The 21,612-nt window shown below is 41.9% G+C and overlaps 1 protein-coding gene across 1 annotated transcript in view; it reads left to right on the top strand.

The window, feature by feature from the left end:
• LOC145340938 (ephrin type-A receptor 4-like) overlaps positions 1-21,612 on the top strand; it is a 123,837-nt gene that overhangs the window by 49,207 nt on the left and 53,018 nt on the right. The window contains exons 4-5 of the mRNA XM_080185541.1: positions 8,066-8,221; positions 15,635-15,970. Coding sequence (XP_080041667.1) covers positions 8,066-8,221; positions 15,635-15,970 — 492 coding nt within the window. The remainder of the gene's footprint in view (positions 1-8,065; positions 8,222-15,634; positions 15,971-21,612) is intronic.

Raw genomic sequence — 21,612 nt, forward strand, 5'->3', positions numbered from 1 at the left:
TTCCACTATGGAGCATGGTGGGAAACTATGCCATATCTTCCTGCCCTGACCTCATTAATTATGCACCCCGGGGGTTCAGCACCATGTTCCATGGTAGGTCAGACATAAAGGTTTGCATCCCACCATCAGATCTGAGCGCCACGTTGAAAAAATGCCCAGCATCACTAAAGAAAAAAACATGGACCTAGAGAAAAAGATGGTTCTCCAGAAACACTCTGAGGCTGGAAGATGGACCTCTTTGATGACACTGAACCTAGAAGACCTGCCTGTAGATACTCCCTCCACCCACTGGGTTGGTATTCCGGGTTACAGAGTTAGTGGCAAACTCCATCCTGAATGCTGGAAGCAACTCCAGCTATTGTTAAGGTAAGTCCTGACTTCTGCATACCACATTGTTCCAGATGTGTTCTGAATTCTCTCCACACCCGCCATTGAACCTGTCAACGGGCCATTGGAGAATTCGGCTCTTAGACTCTAAACTGCAGGAAAACTGTCCTCACTCAAAATGATCAAAAATCCCCTTCCATGGTTATGCTTCACCCTGTTCTTTAAGGAGACATTTAGGCCATGATTCTCCAATTTCAACCCGCAACTTTTCTGTCACATCGCAGTGGGAGACATGCGTCTGTGGCCTTGAGTAGGGATTTGCGCATGTGCCGGTAACACATGCGCATCTCCCAGAGGCTGCGAATAGTCGCCAGCCAGACTCTGCTGGAAACTGGCGGGAAGGCAGGTAAGTCATTTAAATCTGTTTTTAATCTATTTTAACTGTGCCTTTTAGGTCCTGATCAGGCCGTGGGGGGTGGGCTGGAGGGGCAGCACTGTGGTGGCCCCAGGCTGGCCAGTGATTGGGCTGGCCAGCAAACAGGAGATTGACAGTTTGAGGCCACTGTGCATGCATAGAGCTCCGGAACTGTCAAATCTTGGCATGAATAGACCCCTTCCCCCCTGGTTTCTTAATGAGATTCATGACTAGGACCTCTTCAGTGCACAAAGTGCGGCGATTCAGGTGAGAAGCTGAACTGACAGAACAGTCGGGATTTAGAACAGTTCCCTGACAATTCAGTACTTTTGGGAGAAATTGCTCCTCTTAGTTCTCCAGGAACCAGCATAAAGCTATTCCTGGTTCATTTTCCTTTTTCTAGCTAGTTTACTTCTACTCCCAGTACTAACTTTCATGAGATATGTTAGCTTGGTGATCTGCCCTCCCACCCCTCTAGCCAAAGTAGGGTGAATCTTTTAACATTGCTTAAACCTTCACTATCTCGAGCTGCCACCTGCACATTGAGTAGTGTGCAGTAGAGACTTGCCTCTATTTCTCTGCTCTCACTTCCTCTGGCTTGTCATGAGATTCAGGGATATCTTTAGAAAAGCTTGTCCCTCAATCTTCCTTCTCTAAGCACATGGGCCTTGTATCTGGATAGAAATGCTAATTACCTACCCTCTCAACTCTCCAGTTCCATTATTTTTATCTTGGAAGTATATAGACAAAATAAATTGTAAATAGACATTTGCAAAACCTTTTATTTCGCCACCTCCCTGGCAACAAAAGACAGCCCTATTTGTGAATAGAACTCCCACTCACCTGACGAAGGGGCAGCCAGCACTCCAAAAGCTAGTGGCTTTTGCTACCAGATAAACCTGTTGGACTTTAACCTGGTGTTGTGAGACTTCTTACTGGACAAAAGACTGACCATGGTCAGCACAGCTGCTCTGGTCATTGTCTACAGCTATGAATATTTTGCATCTTCTTCCCAGTAAGACAACATGCCGTCTACATTCAACCCTTAACAGCCATGCCACCCGGTTGGTTTTCTCAACAGAATTCAGAACAGGTCACATGACCTTCATCAATCCTCCATTTTATCCTATATTAAAGACACAGTCCCAAAAGATAACAATCTTCTAAACCTTTTATCTGTAACAGTAAATCCCTTTCAGAGCTCCAGAAGAAAAAACCGAGGAAATTCAAAGAAGGAAAAGAACGAAGAAAATTACAGCACAGGAACAGGCCCTTCGGCCCTCCAAACATGCACCGACCATGCTGCCCGACTGAACGAAAACCAGCTAGCCTTCCGGAGACCATATTCCTCCATTCCCATCCTATTTATGTATTTGTCCAGATGGCTCTTAAAACCCACTATCATATCTGCTTCCACGGCACCCACCACCCTCTGTGTGAAAAAAAACTTGCGTCCTGATAGAAGTTTATAAAATGTTGAGAGGAATGGATAGGGTGGATTCTCAGAGGCTATTTCCCCGGGTTGAAATGGTCACTACGAGAGGACACAGATTTAAGGTGCGGGGAGGAAAGTACAGAAGTGATGTTAGGGGTAAGTTTTTCACTCAGAGGGTGGTGAGTGAATGGAATCGGCTGCCGTCAGTGGTGGTGGAGGCGAACTCACTGGAGTCTTTTAAAAGACTTCTGGATGAGTATATGGGGTTTTATGGGATTGGGGGTTATAGATAGGTCTATAGATTGGTAGGTGTTGATGTGATCGGCGCAACTCGTGGGCCGAAGGGCCTGTTTGTGCTGTAGTGTTCTATGTTCTATGTTCTATACGTCTCCTTTAAACCTTGCCGCTCACACTTTAAATCTGTGTCCCCTAGTAGTTGACCCTTCCACCCTGGGAAAAAGCTTCTGACAATCCACTTTGTCCATGCCTCTCATAATCCTGTAGACTTCTATGAGGTCTCCTCTCGACCTTCATTGCTCCAATGATAACAAACCAAGTTTCTCCAACCTCTCCTCATAGCTAATGCCCTCCATACCAGGCAACATCCTGGTAAATATTTTCTGTACCCTCTCCAAAGCCTCCACATCTTTCTGATAGTGTGGTGACTAGAATTGAACACTATATTCCAAGTGTGGTCTAAGGTTCAGTTTCCTTATTATTTCTTTGTAGTGATTGCTTACTAAATCCCTCAATCTAAAGCTCTCAAGATTTTACTGTGACATTTGAGAGGACCTGAGAGACAGGAAGATGGTAGCTTTGGCAATATTGTACTTATCATTATCTGTGATTATGCAAATGATTGTCATTTAAGCTCCATATTTCAGTTCTACGTGCAAACGAAATACTGAGGATGCTGGAGAGCTGAAACAAAAACAGAAAGTGTTGGAAAAGCTCAGCCGGTCGGATAACATCCGTAGAGAGAATAACAGAGTTAAAGGGCGGAACCTTGTTCAGGCATTGAGACTCTAAGCTGCTGACTGTGGATTCATAGAACATAGAACATAGAACATTACAGCGCGGAACAGGCCCTTCGGCCCACAATGTTGCGCCGACCAGTCTTATTTTAAAAAAAAACATTGACCCACTAATCTAAACCAATCCCTTTTCGTCCATAAACCTATCCACCAATCTCTTAAACGCCCCCAAACTAGGCGCATTTACAACTGCAGCAGGCAGGGCATTCCAGTCCCTCACCACCCTCTGGGTAAAGAACCTGCCCCTGACATCCGTCCTATAACTACCCCCCCTTAATTTAAAGCCATGCCCCCTCGTGCTAGATTTCTCCATCCGAGGAAACAGGCTATCACCATCCACCCTATCTAAACCTCTAATCATCTTATATGTTTCTATAAGATCCCCTCTTAGCCGCCTTCTTTCCAGTGAAAACAACCCCAAATCCCTCAGTCTCTCCTCATAGGACCTCCCCTGCATACCAGGCAACATCCTGGTAAACCTCCTCTGCACCCTCTCCAAAGCCTCCACATCCTTCCTGTAATGTGGGGACCAGAACTGCACACAGTACTCCAAGTGCGGCCGCACCAGAGTTGTGTACAGTTGCAACATGACGCTGCGACTCCTAAATTCAATCCCCCTACCAATAAACGCCAAGACACCGTACGCCTTCTTAACAACCTTATCTACTTGATTCCCAACTTTCAGGGATCTATGTACACATACACCTAGATCCCTCTGTTCATCCACTCTATTCAAAGCTCCTTCACTCTATTCAGTACGAGACCAGCGCTGCCTCTTTTTGGGAAAGCCTCCAGAGCAAAGCTGGTTCTTATTGGGAAAGCCTGCTGAATCACAGGCCAACCTGACAATGTCAAGGCCAGCGGTGAGCCTTCCCTTGGAATCAAGACACCAATCAGAGGCACTTATGCTCAGCAGCACCACTGGGGAGTCTGCGGTAGGCTGCTAGAGGGACAGGCACCAGAACCCCTGGATCACAGAGCAATCCCGGCCACAGATAAGCAATGTGGGGGAAGGGGTTTCGTATGGTGGAGACCATGGAGGAGGGATGCAGAGAGTTATCGTCAAGAGCAGGGAGGTGGTTCTCAACAGCATCCCCCCCACTCCCCTCCAGCTGATGTCCAGTGCCCAATCAGATACTGAGGACCATATTTTACCATGTTGATTCATGTTGGGTGGACTTGAAACTGGAAGTGTTTCAGATCTGACTTTTAAACCTTTTCTGAGGCACCCCCATCCACACGGTGTGTAAAATATTAGCGATTCTGAATCACGCCGCACAAGCCCGTGGGCAGAGCTTAACATGCCCAAAATCCTGCAGCTCCCATTGGTGTCTCCAACTTCGCATGCGCAGAAAAAGAATGGTAGAATGTGGTTCCCCTGCCACATCCCTCCTGGGCCAGATAGTGCCTCCCCCTGGCCCCCACAGACATTGCCCCACCCCCACAACATTGCTGACCCCCTTACTCCCCACTCACCCGCCACGCAGAGTGATCATGGCCCCCTCCCTCCCTTACAACCACCAATCTCAGGCAGAGTGACAGCGGAGCCCTACACTTCCCCCTCACTGATTTCAGGCAGATTGGCAGCGACCCCCCCCCACCAATTTGAAACAGAGAGCCTTTGTCCCCCCCATCCCCCTGCCCCCAACCTGAAGCAGAGAGCCGTCGGACACTTGTCACTTATCTCCTCAGTAGCTGGAGTGCCCAAATCAGACCTTTGTAGAGCACATCTGTTTCGCGCCGAATCTGGATGGGTGAACGCGGTGGTAAAGGGGGAAGTGCCTGTATGGTTGGGCGTGCAGCCCATTAAATCAATTTAAATGTGTGCAAATGCATTTAAATGGCCATCACGCCCGTTTCAGGGGCGGTCCCGATCGCAGCTATTTTTGGGCCTTGGTAAAGGAACAACCGGCATGGAGGCTGGAGCGGATCACGCTACTCGCCTCACGTCCAATTTTAGCAAGTTTACTCCCCCTAAAACGGGTGCAACACGATGATAAAATCAGGCCCTGAGTGCCTTTGTTCCAGAGGATCACGAACATCCCCACCTCTCCGTCTCCTCCCTGAAGTGACAAGCTGGCCACATGGCTTTAGTTGCAGTGCACACCACATGGCAGCAGCCCCACCTGCCATTGGGCTACTCTTAGTGGAAAGATGAAGCATTTAAGTGGTCAAAAAATAGCAATTTAAAGGCTGCAGTTGACAGTGGGCACCCAGAACATAACTCTGTCAAAGGTGGGAAGGCAGTGGGGAAGTTCAGATATGTCACCTAATTACATGCCATTCCGCCTTCCAAACTTGCCATCAAAGAGAGCAGAAGATTCCATCCAGTGTTTTGAGTCCAATAGGACTCTTCTTTGGAACAGTGCGAAGAACTGGACTCAAAACGTTAACTCTGTTTCTTTTTCCACAGATGCTGCTGGACCTGCTGAGTTTTTCCAACATGTCCTGTTTTTATTTCAATGCTATGTGATGTTTCCTTGAAATTGCTGAGTTATCTGATGTGGTGAAACTACTGCTGTTGGAAGAGGGCGGGGGTGTAACCCTGTTATCTGCTTAAGTCAAGGGTTTGTTGCTCTGGCGACTGCAAGGTTGCATAATTAGTGATTACTGCTTTCGATTACTCTGTTAAGCAGTTGCAACATTCATCTCATGAGATGTAATATTTATCTAAAGAAAAACAAAGGTACTGTTTTTAAAGTTTCAGTGTCTGGGGGAAATCATTTCTTGTTTCTTACCTAAATTGAAAGTTGCTAAAGGAAGATAGTAATTAACAACTCCGCCCAGTATATTATGAAACAATTATTAATGAAATTCCTGAACAGTTATTCCAGGAAGTACGTTTGTCTTACCATGTACTTAATGCATTTAGTGCTTTATATGCCATTTAATTGAACATTCAATTTCTTTATTTTAATCTCATTAAACAGTTTTGGCAGGTGGGCATGTGCCCTATTTGGTAATGTTTTAAACTAGACAGACCATAAAGGTCCTTGATTCAAGTTCTTAACAATGCTGAGATAACTGATTGCTTGTAACGTTGTAATCTTACATCGGCCTTGATACACCTTGATCATTATCGAGTGACTAATGCTAGAAAAGGCCCGCTTGTGAATATCTGATCAGGATAGAATCCATATTTCATAGAATCCCTACAGTGCAGAAGCAGGCCATTCAGTCCATCCAGTCTGCACCAACCACAATCCCACTCTAGTCCCTAATCTCATATTTACCCTGCTAATTCCTTGATATTAGGGTCAATTTAGCATGGCCAATCAACCTGAAAGACTGTGCAGAGTTATGGAGAGAACGTGGGAGAGTGGTACAATGTCAGTTGTACATTTGGAGAGCTGGCGCACACATGATGGGTGAATGGCCTCCTTTGCACTGTACCAATTCTGTGATTTCTATCCGGTTTCTGAACAACAGTGTCACAAATTGTCTGGCCTTGTTTCTTCTGTGGTTACTGCCAGTTCCTATTGAAATGATAAATTAGTGCACTTTTCTCATTATCATTAAAATATGGATAGAACAGACATTTAGATTAGAATTTGTATTTCTGTTAGTCTAAGCACATTTCATATAGACAATACTGGAAGTACACTGCACATCAGCCCCCAAGTATAAATAGTTCTGATGAAGGATCAAATGACAAGAAATATTTGTCTCTTCATGGATGCTGACTGATCTGTTACGTACTCCCAGCACTTTCGATTTCAGATTCCACCAACATACTTTCAGTTTATTTTCTTGTCTTAATTTCTATTTATTAAGGAAATACTTCTTAATATTTAGAAGTTGGCAAATTAGAACAAAGATCTTTTTGTTCAATAGCAAATGCTTTTGAATGTTAAGTTTAAACTTGCTAACAAGCAAGACTTTACTATAGAAAAAAGCTAATGAAGTTTGCCTTTAGTCTGTCTAGTCGGTGTAGTTTAACAGTCAGATGCAATAGTTGATGCATATTTAAAATGTTTCACAGGAGATTTTACTATATCAGCTTACACTTCTGCGTTTTTTTTTGAAAATTAACCAAATGTGGAATGTATGGGCAACTGTGACTATAGTGTTTCAATACAGCTGTTAAAATCAGTGCATTGGAATGCTCAGTGCTAACAGGACAATGTGCTTCACACTCTCCATTTGTTTAATCTGACAGCCTTCCTTGCCCACTTGAGCTGCATTATTTGTTTTTGGGATTGCTTAGGTTAGCGTTGTTTGATGTGGAGGGAAGGCTTTGACCTTTATACTTTGTACTTTTCTGTGGTTCTTGATTTTTTTTCTCTCTCTCAACACAATCTTGGAGCTGCTGAACTATAGCCAAAAGCATCTTGCATCCCTATGTAACAATGCTGGTCCCATAAATCTTACTCACACCAGTTATGGATTTGAAACCAGGCCCAGGTTAGATTGATTGTTTTGCGTAATCAGATTTTTTGTGAAGTCGGAAGAAATTTATTGTACCAATCAAAACTCTGGTTTGATTTGTAACTAGTGGGAAGGATGGGTAACCAGAGCAGACGAGTTTACAACTTTCAGGTGACATAAATGTTTTAAATCCCTCTTTTCACTTTCATTCAAATCTCTGCCTGTTTGAGGTGAAACATGGTCTAGTGATGACAAAATGATGACATTCAGACCAGCAGGGCTATTAAATCTGAGACACAAAAACTGATGGCATGTAAATGTTTTGAAATCCATCCCTTTACTCCTCTGGTTATTTACATTAACACTCCATTTCTCTTCCATTAAAAGTCAAGTGTTATCCCACTATTGAGACTTCAAAAATGTTACCAGAAGGTTCTGCATAAAGCTATATAAATAACACAGTGACACTTCCATTCTTTCTTCCAGCTTGTAAAATTGGATACTACAAGGCCTTGTCGACAGATCCAAGCTGCTCAAAATGTCCGCCGCACAGCTCGTCCACCCAGGAAGCTTCCACATACTGCATTTGTGAAAGGGGTTACTTCAGAGCTGAAGATGATCCCTTGTCTATGCCTTGTACAAGTGAGCCTCATTTTCATTTTATATTTTGTCTCAATTATTTTTCAAAGTGCGGTTCAGTCCCTCGTTCTGCCTATGATTCCAACAATTAAGTAATTTTAATATAAGTATGCTCTGGTGCATTATAGATCTAAAAAAATGAATAGCTGTGCTTTAATGGAATTTAAATCTGAATGTATTTTCGCCTTTTGAAAACAAAGGGGATTGCTGGCATATTTAATTCAATTTTTCACTTAAAACATGACAGAGTGTGTATTAGTTTGAAATGAGCTGTCCACAGTGGATATTTACGTGTTGGTAGAGTAACGATGTGTAAACAAAGTAAACTGCATTGTGTTTAATCGCACATTCAATTCAAGAAAAGAGGCAAGTGGGGGGAAACAGACGCTGAGCACTAGTAGTAGAAAAGGAACCACGGGAGATGGCCCAGGAGCAATGATGAAAGAGGTTCTTTCAGAAGACTTTGAAAGTAGCAAAGTACTATTAAGAGAAAGGAGCTCCAGAGTTCAAGGTCATGGTGGTTAACAAATCTTCTGGCTTTCGTGACTGGTTGATGGAGCTGCAAGCTGCACTGTGATGCATTTTCAAAGATCATCCCTATTGGGATCCCTGTTGTGTTCATCACCAAAGTACCAGTCGCACTTGGCACACAGAGTAAAGCAAAGGGATGGGGAAAGACATCAGTGAACCAGAGCTGAAAGAGTCAAGGACACACGCTGAGATATGTAGGAGGGTGATGATGAACTCTGTCAGGAGAAGAGACAGACAGGGTTAAATCTGTAAATTGCATTCTTTAGCTGTATTCTATGATTGATGGACCTCCTGCCCCTTCAGATGGAATTTTTAGCTGTTGGAAACTCCAAGAACATCAATGAGGGCTGCTGTTTGAGTGTTGCCCAAGATAGAGTGCTAACCTGGAAACCGTCTGATAGATGATTCAATGTCAATACACTTTCTGTGCCAAAGGGACTGTAAATTTGAAATCAATTTGACTTAATTGAAAATTGCTTGGGGATTAACCATGAAACTAAGATTTTCCAATTCACTCGAGCATGGTCAGAATGTTGTTTAAGTAACTAGAGTTTTGCAGTACATCAGATTGCTTCATTAGTCTCATCGAATGGGTATTAGATCTAATAATGAACAATAATTTATGCAGTAATTAAATATAAACACTCTGATTTTAACAAGAAAATGAAATATCAATATGGTTGTCATATTGGAATAAGGTGGAATTAATTTCAACCTATTCGATAGATTTGATATGTGTTGCCAAAATACATAACAAACTTTAGAATGGAATGCTATATTTTAAATACACTTTCAACTTTTCATTCAGAAAAAAGCATCACATTCATTGCTTCAATATTAAACAGAATTATTTTCTGCAATATGTAGAATTTGCATATGTTCCTTAATCTGACACCTGCAGATACAACTTTCTGAACAACTAAAGTAAGGTGGCACAGTGGCATAATGGTTAGCACTGTTACTCACAGTGTCAGTGACCCGGCTTGGGTCACTGTCTGTGCGAAGATTGCGCATTCTCTCCCCATTTGGCCCATCAGGTCTGCACCAATCACAATCCCATCCAGGCGCTATCCCCATAACCCCATGCATTTACCTTAGCTAGCCTCCCTGACATTAAGGGGCAATTCAGCATGGCCCATCCATCTAATCCCCACATCTTTGGACTGCAGGAGGAAACTGGAGCACCCGGAAGAAACCCACTCAGACACAGGGAGAATATGCTAACTCCATACAGAGAGTGACCCAAGCCAGGAATTGAACGCGGGCCCTTGGCGCTGTGAGGCAGCAGTGCTAACCTAAAAGATATGCAGGTTAGGTGGGTTGGTCATAATAAATTACTATCTAGCGTCCAACAATTTGCAGCTTAGGTAAATTAGCCATGGTTAGTGCACAGGGTTACGGGGATAGGGTCAGGGGACTTAGGTAAGATGCTCTTTCGGAGAGTGGGTGCAGACTTGATGGGCCAAATAGCTTCCTACTACTCTGTAGGGATTCAATGGATTCTGTTAGTGAGCTACAGATTACACTGCTAGAAGCTTTACAGTATTTACTCCACATTACTTTTCTTAATATGTAGACCCAGAGAGAAAATATTGACAGCCTGTTCAACTACATCTGAGACCAATGTCAATCAATGAAAACTAGTCTAATAGATGAGTATAACCTTCTACAAGATAAGCTATAAGAGTTTGGAGACGATAAAGGGATGAAGGTGAGTTGCAGCAGGGGGTAATAAAAAATATACAGTATTATGAAGCTGTAAATAGTCAGTTTTTGTGATGGAGAAGATGGATTAAAACCAATGGGTTTTGTGAGGATGAAGATGGGTTTTGTGAAACAAAAGATGAGTTTTTTGAAAAGGTAGATGGCTTTTGTGAAGATGGTTTTTTTATGAAGATGAAGATGGGTTTTGTGAAGACGAAGATGGTTAGTGAACATGGATTTTGTGAAGTGCTGGATAGATGATATGCCCAATCCTTTAGTCTAAATCATAGCAAATGTTTCCAAAATATTTTCCACACAACAATAATCTGACATATTACAAAGGCTGATTACTTTTTGACAATACTTTCTTACACTTGCCTCAGGCTTTTTGGCTATAATATAGACCCTATTTCATTGATGTTTAACCCCTTTTTCTGATAATCCACCCCCCAATCCCCAATTTTATTAACTAAATTTTGCTCTCAAGGAAGACCATTTCTGAATGCTGCCTGTTACAGGAGTTTATTGTTTGCAATCTTGCTTGTACCCTTTGTGTTTTGGATTATACTTTCTATCATCACTGACCTTTCTGTCAGGCACTTATGCCCTGCCCTCTAGAACTCACTTCTTGAACTTTGTCTAATAATTCTGCTGTAAGATTGTTCAAAATAGTGACATATGTGGTTAAAAAAAAACGACATGCTGAAAGCCAGTTTTATTGTTACTAAGTGGGCTACTGGACCTTATTCCCAAAATGTTTGTCAACAGAAATTTGGAAAGAAATTTATTACCCTTTTCCAGCCTGAAATTGGAAAGAAGCACTAAATGTAAATCTGTTTCTCATGTTGAATGATAAATGGTGCAGAATGCCACAGAAACTTTTGCTAACAGATAATGTAATCTGAGCACCACCATTTGAATAAACTGGCCTCCAGCAAACTAAACACTTTCCATATCTGTTGAAAGAAATCTATTAATGCTGGTGATATGTGGATCCGTCAGGAAAGAAGCAAAAACAGACCCCAAAACAATCATTTAACAATATTGAAATAACTTATTTCTCTTGTTTACCGCCATTAATTTTCACAGAAATGTGCCTTTCTGCTTCACTGAGTTGACAATGTTTAGCGGTTGATTTTATTCACCATGTTAGTCCATGGTAGTGTTTATGTATGGTGTTGGCTGGAAATGATGAAATTAAAGAGATTCTGGCATCATTCGTCAAATCTCCTCAAAAATCAAGCTGGAGAGCTAAGCTTTTCAAGAACAGTCTTGAGACATATAAATAAAGAAACTTTCTTCTTGATTGAAATTTTTCTCATCTCATACAAAATACTTAGAACTCATCTCCAGTGCTGGAACCACTTTCTTCTCTATACAAATAGCTTCCACAGATAAAGCATGGAGCAGATGTGAAATATTACGATTTGCATAATGTTATTATTTTCTTCCTTTTTTTGAATGCCTCATCATCCACACATCACTTTTTCCATTATTTTGCCATAGACTGTGACTCAGTCGAGGTGTTCCATATGTAAAGACAGCCCTCTGGTACCTTGACCATGTTCAACGTTCTGGGAAATTAAGTGTTGGTCAACAGTTTAGCCATGAGGACATTTATAGGCTCTGACATCACAAAATGTCCATCCCAGCACAGAAGTCACAATGTTCCTTACCCAAAGCCAGGAGTATCAAGTCCAATTGTAACATCCTATCATTAGTTCAGCTGGATGCAACTGACTTAACCTTATCTAGGGCTCAATAAGAAGGTTTTAATGCAGCCTGCAAGAGAGGAAAAATGAAAATTTAATTAGGCAGGATGCAAAATCTCAGTTTCCTGATAGCAGGTTGAGATGTAGAGATAAAGTTTGTGTTTTGTTACGCCATGCGCCAGCTTGTGGTGAGTCCATATTTCTAATGGATTTGCATGCTATTTGCTTAAAACAATTCAAAATTACATTCTTGGTGAATGAGAATCTCATGTCAACTGGTTCACATTTGTTTAAAGGTGGTGTGCATCAGTTGGCTTTGTGCAGCTGTGTGTCAGCCCAGCGCTTTTCCATATTTAACTCCGTAGTACAAGGGAGAGGAGCAGGAGAATGGTAGCTTGCATGGAGCTTGGGATCAGTAAGGGTGAGCGGCACAGGGGGTGGGGTTGAGGGCCTGGAGGAATAGAAAAGAGACCTGAAGATGGAAGAGGAACCCAAGAAAGGACAGAGGGTGGGATCAAGGGGATAGAGGAGTGAAGTGGGAAGAACCTGGTGTCCTGGGTGTGTTGGGGTTTGAGTGAGGCAACAATCAGTCATGGTCAGAAAATGAGAGGCCTAAGGAAGATGTTAGCACTATCCAGATCCATTTTGAGGTGTTGGCCGGCAGAGTTCTTACCAGGATTTGAGTTCGCCTACCACATTTCAGTTGTCCCTCCTGAGACTGATCTCAAACAATCTCTCTTACAATGGATAGAAAGGAGGGCTGGCTGAGCCTGCAAATTTGGCCATGTCCCACAGAGTAGCAAGTACAATATTGGACATGAACATACAATAAAGAGTGAACAAAAAAAAACAAAATAAAGTAAGTGTCCCAAAATCCCCTGTAACCATCTATGCATGCCAACCATGCACTGATACCAGTATATTTTGCTCTTTAAGTCCCAACAAATAATGATGCATGCACGAATAAAGTGAAACAAATGTAATGTGACATTTAATTTTGAAAAACACCCTTTGTGCTTTCAATTTTGATATTAGATGGAGTTGGGCAGGAAGGCTTTGGCCGTGATGCAAAGTCTCCCTATTTATCCAGGAAACTCTTTAATAGCTTAACCATAGCTGCTGCACTGTCAGTGGGTTTCACCACTGGAAAGCACCCACGCCGCAGAATTGCACATCTACATTGCTGGCACTTCGGATTTTAATTGTAATCATGTGGGAAATGGGAAAGAGCAAGAAAGTGCAAGCATTTCCACTTCCAGTTTTGCTGTCAGTCACTGACACAATTCTGCCCAATAGGGGCTGAATCTTGAACTCAATTTAATGTGTATCGGAGTATTTATCTGTTAAATTGGCTGCTGCGTTTCTAACAGTAACTACATTTCAAAAATACTCAGTTGGCTATACAGAACTTTGCGTTACCCTCGAAGTTGTGAAAGGCACTATATAAATGCAAGTTCTTTCTTTCTGTTAACCAGCAGGGAGCCATATTCAACCTTATTTTTACAAATTGCTGGACTGTATCAAATTTGGATTGATTCCTGGTAGATGTTATCTTTGCAAACAGTAACCCTATTGACTCAAAAGTAAATCAGTGGACTTTATTTCAATGTTGTACTGTTTTTGCAATACTGGTTAATGCATTTTTGTTAAATTCATGTTTATATGTTTTAACATAGCTATTAATCCATTTAAAATAAACATAAAACATTAGTGTAATAAAAATAGTGTCTAGAAGAAAATAAATCCTCAAGATGGCAGGAGTCATCTTCAACCTGCTTTTTTTAATGTTTGTTATTGTCCTGTAACAAGTTGTGTTAGTACTAGTGAAAAATATATACTTGCGGAACCATTTCCTTCTAAAATCATTCCATTTTAATTATCTTTAATTTCCCCCTTGCTAAGGATCAATATCAGCAGTCAAAACACAGCAAAGCCACCGATCTTTGCCCTTTGAACCTAGTTCCCAGCAGTCTCAGGACCAAGTGCAAAGCCAAGAAATCTGAATACACAAACTGCATGTTACCAGTATCGATTTCTTCTGGTGAAACAAAAATTATAAGGGTACTGTCTGAAAGGATATGTTTTCATAGTGAGGCTCGTACATGTAGATTGGAACAAAATATAATTACAGTACAGTGGAGCATTAACCCCATGTCACTTAAAGTAGTCCAAGAGGTTCCTACTGGTTTTTTTAAATCTTATGTTACATATTGCATTAACTACATTTCATTTCCAAAAAATGTTCAACACTAACTGCATGGTCCCACTGTAAAGTGTTCCTAGTCTGCTAACGAGATTGGGTAATGGCGTTTCAAAGTTAATTATAATGCAAACTATGCTTTTCCAGAGCCTTAATAAAGTAGCCGAAAGGCATGTCAGAAACATCAACATGGTCGCTTTAATTAATATTAAACAATTTCCCTGCGCAGGAACAGCAGAATGGGAATTTAATTGCTATTTATAAACTTAACTGAATTAATAATGGGATGGTTGTAACTGCGCAGAGCTTGCAGCTCTAGCTGGATTAGAAATGGCTACCCTCTTCGCTATAAGCTGGTGCACAATGCTGCTTTTCCTTTTGCTCAGCTTCATCCTTCCACTTTGTTGTGTAACCATGTTTCTCTTCTTTGGTGTGCTGCTCCTCAACTCTTACAAGCAGCTGCTTCCCAGTTTTACGCCTCACTGGTTCCCTGTTTAGACACTGTCGTGCCCTGTCCCACATAATAATTATTGACTTTTGCTTCCAAAAAGCTCTTATTCAGTGCGGGACATTTTCCCACGTGAACACAAGAGCATTCTGTTGTGATGCAGTTTGAAAAGTCCAATCCACAAAATGACCTTCTAATAAACTAGAAATATTCCCTCCCAATCTTGCCACTGCAGGTTTATTCCTGATTATTGTTTTGAAAGCACGATCCTTGCTCTTGTGCGCTGAGCATCTTAAAAGTGTTTTTATTGCTTACCATTCAAGAGTGCAAAGGAAAGGTTTACAAGTGCAGTCAATTGTTGCGTCTGAACAAAGATTGATCTGCAGTAATTTATGCTGCACTTTTGTGTAGGAGACGGCAAAGACAGGCAAAACAGAAATAGTTAATTTTGACAGTGTTCAGTAAGGCTGCACCGCAGAACATCATCAGTTTTGCTATTATCACTGAAACAGATTATATTCAGTATCTGTTAGCATCTCGTGGCAGCTTTATGTTTTTGCTTGCTTTTTGCCCTTGGCCATTACATAAAGTATTAGAAATCCAAGATAACTAGGTTAATATGAATGAACTGGAAGGAAGTACAGCAACCAAGATGATAAAAAAAAGCTTCATGTCTATTATGTTTTAAAATATTTGACAGTGATTTATTTTCAACAAATGCCCTTAAGATGCCTTAAAAAGGATTAAGTGGATTGAATATGGTATCAAATTTTTCAAACACAATAAAGTTGTCATTCACCGGATTTCTCCACTCTAACCAGGACCACCCTCTGCTCCGTTGAACCTGATTTCCAACATCAATGAGACGTCTGTGATCCTGGAGTGGAGTCCTCCCCAGAACACTGGCGGCAGGCATGATGTTACCTACAATGTGATCTGTAAGAAATGCAACAACGACCTCAGCCGCTGCCATCCATGTGGGAATGGGATTCATTTTGTCCCCCAGCAGACGGGCTTGAAGAACACCAAGGTCTCCATCACTGATCTTCAGGCACACACCAATTACACCTTTGAAGTCTTTGCAGTAAATGGAGTCACAGACCTGAATCCCAACCATGACCAGTCTGTCTTGGTCACTGTCACAACCAACCAGGCAGGTAAGAGTGTGAGATTACAACATAAGTCCTGCAATTGCTGCTAATTCTTTTGACGTTTTAAACATTGTTAGTTAGGTCTTCTGAGTACTATTAGCAGGAAACTTGCACAGTGTCCGAGGCCACCTGATGGAGATAACTCTTTGGGCGGCATTTTCCAGCCACGCTCACCCCAAGGCAGGAGATTGCGTGGTCTGCTAAATTTTCTGTCCCATCTGCTACAATTCCTGTGGCGGGTGGGATGGGAAAATTCTGCCCGTCCTTTCAAATTTTTCATCAAGGTGAGGGTATTGTGGCATGGAATGCATCCCATTTCAGTACCCTCTGGGCAGCATCCAACACTCACAGCTCAGTTAGAACACAGCCAGGCATAGAGTAATGCTCATCCATTACTGTTTCATCAATATTTGTACCACAGAGGAGCAGCTCCTTCTAGGCCACTGTAATATCTTTCCCTATTCCCCACATCAACCTTCCTATGGTATAACTGGTGAGATTGGCAATCAGGAAGAGGTTTTGCACTGTTTAGCTTACTAAGTTTCCAGCATTCGTTCCACGCTGGCCAATTACCAATGAAGAACTGGAACTCATCAGCATGAGTTTTATTTGAACTCAGGTCTGAGATGCAAAGGGCAGCGTCAAACCCCAGCCTCCTGATGCGAGTCAATTTTATAAGTGATTTATTTGAGAACTGAGCAGAATTATGTCTGACCCCTGCATGCAGCAAAGAGCCACGACTGACACAATGGGTGGGATTTTCCGCGCATTTCCTGCCACGTGTTTCACGGTGGTGGAGGCAGCCTGTCATTGGCCAGTGTTATGTATGTTGGGGCATGCCTCTTTAGGAGAATGTTTCAGGTGACCTCTGATTCAAGCTCCATGTTGGGTGGAGCTTGCCGAGCCAGTCTTGTGCTTACTGTGCTTGGATAAAGTCATGTTGATTAACTGTTCCAATCATGTTTGAATTCCACAATTATAGATTAAACTGTTAGAATTGGTTCCATTCCTCACTTGAACAAGGACCAACACTGTGAAGATATCCCCATCTGCTTATTTGTGAAATGCTTCAATTATTTCTCACCCTCCATGCGTTTCCTGCTATGGAGAGAAAACAATTCGAAGCAATGCAGTCATTTTAAATACTAGTTCCAAAGCATGTCCTGGGAGTGTGGCTTTTCATGCAAGATCAGTAATGCAAGTATCAATTTTTTATTGATTGTACGCTGTCTAGACTGCTGCAGTTACTAGATGTGGTTTACCTCTTACAGAATACAGACAATTATATTTAAAACACAGATTACTTTAAAAAATACAACTGTACATGAACAGATTATCTTCTTTTTTAAAGAAACATGGCAGTATTTTTGTGGTGGAGAAATCAGCAGAAAGTCAGATATTCCGGATAGGTTATTTTCAAAGATATATAGGCATTACATCATTGAAACGAACATAACTCTGCAGGAAGCTGCCCATCTGCCATTCTGGCAATGAAGTGAAGACTGTTTTAATCATTTGGCCTCAGTAATGAGTTGCAAGTAAAAATCAGCTGATAGTGATTAGTGAGCAAATACCCCGGAGCCTCCATTTCTCTAAGATGTGTGGTAGGGGAAAGATTTTGATTGTAGTCTAGACGTACAAAGACTTTGAAAACTACCCTTCCAATAAGAGCGTTGCCGACTTGATATTTGAAACAATTGCATTTTAATTAATCGTAGAATAGATCATAGAATCACTACAGTACAGGAGGCCGTTCAGCCCATTGGGTCTACACTGACCACAATCACACACAGACCCGATTCCCACAACCCTGCACATTTACCTTGCTAATCCCCTTGACACTAAGGGCAGAATTTTATGGGATGTCTGCCTAAGGCTCGTACAATCCCACCCGAGGCCAATGGAGAATGCCGTTCTCTGAGCCTCACCCATCCCTGTAATCAGGGCAGGTAGGCCAGTAACATTCTGGTCTGAGTGTTAATTTAGCATGGCCAGTCCACCTAATCTGCACGTCTTTGGAATGTAGGAGGAAACTGGAGCATCCGGAGGAAACCCATGCAGACACGGGGAGAACGTGCAAACTCCACACAAACAGTGGCGTGAGGCCGGAATTAAATCTGGGTCCCTGGTGCTGTGAGGCAGCAGTGCTAATTACAGTGTCACCCTGCTCACTATTGTGCTCATTGCAGATTTTGCTTTCTTTTGATATTTGATGTAAAAAAAAGTCAGGTTTCTGTTGCTTTGACTTACTACAATATTATGACTGCATACTGTAATCAGTAAAGGAAGTAACAGGGCTGAAATTTGAAATATGCTGAGACACCATCAAAACCCCAGTGCAGAATTACCTCGCTGAACAATTTGGGCCCTGGCTTATTTCTCTTTCCTCTCCTTTTTTCTCATTCATTCGTGGGACATAGGTGTCACTAGCTGGCCAGCATTTACTATCCATCCCTACTTACCCTTGAAGGGCAGTTGAGAATCAACCATGTTGCTGTGGCTCTGGAGTCACTGGTAGGCCAGACCAGGTAAGGATGGCAGGTTTCCTTCCCTAAAGAGCATTTGTGAACCCGATGGGTTTTTCCAACAATCGACAGTGGTTTCACGGTCATCAGCAAATTCTTAATTCCAGATATCTTTTTTTGAATTCAAATTCTACAATCTGCCGTGGTGGGATTCGAACCCGGGTTGCCAGAACAGCTGAGTTTCTGGATTAATAGGCTGGCGATAATACCAATAGGCCATTGTCTCCCCTCAAACATCTCTTGGATAGCGTGTTTCAAGGCCTCTGCAGAATATTGGAGAAGCACTTTATTAAACTTTCACATTTATGAACATGTGGCCAGGGAATTGTTTCAACAGACTTTTGATGGAGTTTGAGAGAAAGAAGTTCATGATTTTTCCAGTCAAGCTGACCTCAAACTAAGTCAGGGTCTGGTATGGCCATCAACAGCTGACTTCAGAGCCATGCCAAGAATGTATTTTCAAATAAAAAATAGGAAGAAACATGAATTCTTTTTATACTGTCTTTCAGGTCAGATTCTGGCAGATAAGAAGCCATCAGCCAGCTTCTTCATGTTGGTGACAGGACTTAGTTTTATATTGTAAATCCCAGAAGGTAGCTTAGAGTCTCAGGAGAGCCAAACTGAATGAAAAGCATCAAAAGAATGACTATATTTGGTATACAGTAATATTCTTCTGTGAAGTGCTTTCACACGTCCTGAGAACAATATTATGACAATTCAAGGCCGAAATTCTCCCAAAAGAATACTGAGCCCCAAATTTGCTTGGAAACTGGAGTAATTAATGCTGTCTTTTTCAGTGGGAGTTCAGAGAAGCCTCCCATACTCAGTGCCCTGCAGAGGTCACAAGTGTGTATATCATTAAAAATCAAAGGGTGGGACCTATTCCCACTGAAGAGGCTGGCAGTGGAGTGCTGAGTGGGCCACTACGCATGCAGTGATCTGTCAGCACCGAGATCAGCGCAAGCACAGTAGCCCCACACTGCCAGTCTCCCAGTTATTGGCCAGTTCGATCACTGGCCATCCCCGCATCACAGACCCACTCACCCCACCCCCATGCCCTGATTGTTGGCACACACGCCCCCCCCCCCCCCCCCCCGGTCCCTGGTGCTGTGATGTACTAGTTCCTGAAAGTTTGTTCTTCTTCTATTTTGTAAATCATCATAGAGCAAGATGCATTTAAAAATCTAAATAATTCCCATTGTCTGTCCCCAGCAAATGAGCCCAATAAAGTAATTTCATTTGTCAATGATAACTGGTTTTAACAAAGTGAATTATTTCTTAGTATGGATGGGAGTGAATGTCCTCCAGCACCTCAGTGAGCTACACCATCATGCATGGAATTAATAAAGTACAGCTCACAAACCTTCGGTGAGATGTGAGGCTGTTTTAACTTCACACATATCACAAATCTGTAGTATAATTGGGTGTGACTGAATGCAAATTAGAGTAAGTGACCTTGAGGAAGCAGTTCCGCATTGCTTCGACTTCACAATAATGTCAATGTAACTGCAATTGTAATGAAATATGGATCACCTGGCCTCATTTCAGTGGGTGGCACCATGGTTAACATTGCTGCCTCACAGCGCCAGGGACCTGGGTTTGATTTCTGGCTTGGGTCACTGTCTGTGTGGAATTTGCACATTCTCCCCATGTCTGCATGGTTTTGTCCAGGTGCTTTGGTTTCCTCATACAGTCTGAAAGACATGCTGGTTATGTGCATTGACCTGAACAGGTGGTAGAGTGTGGCGGCTAGGGGAATTTCACAGTAACTTAATTGCAATGTTAATGTAAATCTTACTTGTGATTAATATATAAACTTTACATTTTTACCTTTTACTGTTTGGCAAAAGCAAGTTGGTCAGCTTCAGCATGGGCACTTGCAAACACTCAAAAACAATACAGAGCTGGAAATATAACTCCAACGTATTAGCTCTGCATGAATGTAAACAACTACAGATAACAAACCAGAATTGCAAAATGCTCTTGCACGTACGTTATGTTTTCTTGAACTCCCTTTGATTGTTCACCCCCAAACTGCAAGCAAATTAGGGGCTGAGTAGGTGTGGGGGTGGGGGGGGGGGGGTGCTGTGGAAAGTTTGCATTGGTGAGTGTGGAGCGAGTTCCATGGAGTTTCTGAACTAGATTGTGATAACTTTTTTCTCCACCTCCTGCCTCCGAACAGTATCCTTGGCATAAGCAGGAGACTTTTCCCAGCCAACAGAAACACCGTTGACATCCGTTTACGCAGTAAATAAAATGCAAAGTGTTACTGGCTCTAAATACTCAAGTTTTGTGCAGCATCTGCGAATTAATGTTGTGCTGATTGTCACATCATGCATTGTAGATAACATGTTGATAATATGTTTGGATTTACTTCAGACCCATCAACTGGGATTGAACAAATTAAAAGTACTTTCACATTAATGATCGAGTCCCATGGATTTGAACCTTCAAGTGCAGCTTCCACTTTCCATTTGCTTCCATTTTTTAATTTGATTTATTATTGTCACATGTATTAGTGTACAGTGAAAGGTATTGTTTCTTGCATGCTATACAAAGCATACCATACATTGAGAAGGAAAGGAGAGAGTACAAACATCATGTTACAGTCATAGCTAGGGTGCAAAGAAAGATCAACTTAAAGCAAGGTAGATCCATTCAAAAGTCTGATGACAGCAGGGAAGAAGCTTTTCTTGAGTCAACTGGTACATGATCTTGGACTTTTGTACTTTTTTCCCGATAGAAGAAAGTGGAAGAGAGAATGTCCTGGGTGTGTGGGGTCCTTAATTATGCTGGCTGCTTTTCCAATGGTACTTTCTAGTATGCCATTGGAGGATAGTCCTTGAGACAAAACATTTTGTGGGTGCACATGAGAGATTTGATTTTCTGCACAATCTATCATTTACTTAGAAATTGAAATAAATGTACATACTGATGAAGAATCACATTGTTTTAGTAATGTGTTTAAGGTGATAGAATTAACTCAAGATGAAGTAAAATTGAAAATAATTATCTTTAAGGCATTGTGACATAGAAACATGGAATCAGATCCACATACTTGATTTATTATTGTCTCATGTATTAGCATACAGTGAAAAGTATTGTTTCTTGCGAGCTATACAG

The sequence above is a fragment of the Carcharhinus amblyrhynchos genome, chromosome 3 (assembly GCF_965287045.1).
Source record: "Carcharhinus amblyrhynchos chromosome 3, sCarAmb.v2.hapA, whole genome shotgun sequence".
Taxonomy (NCBI): domain Eukaryota; kingdom Metazoa; phylum Chordata; class Chondrichthyes; order Carcharhiniformes; family Carcharhinidae; genus Carcharhinus; species Carcharhinus amblyrhynchos.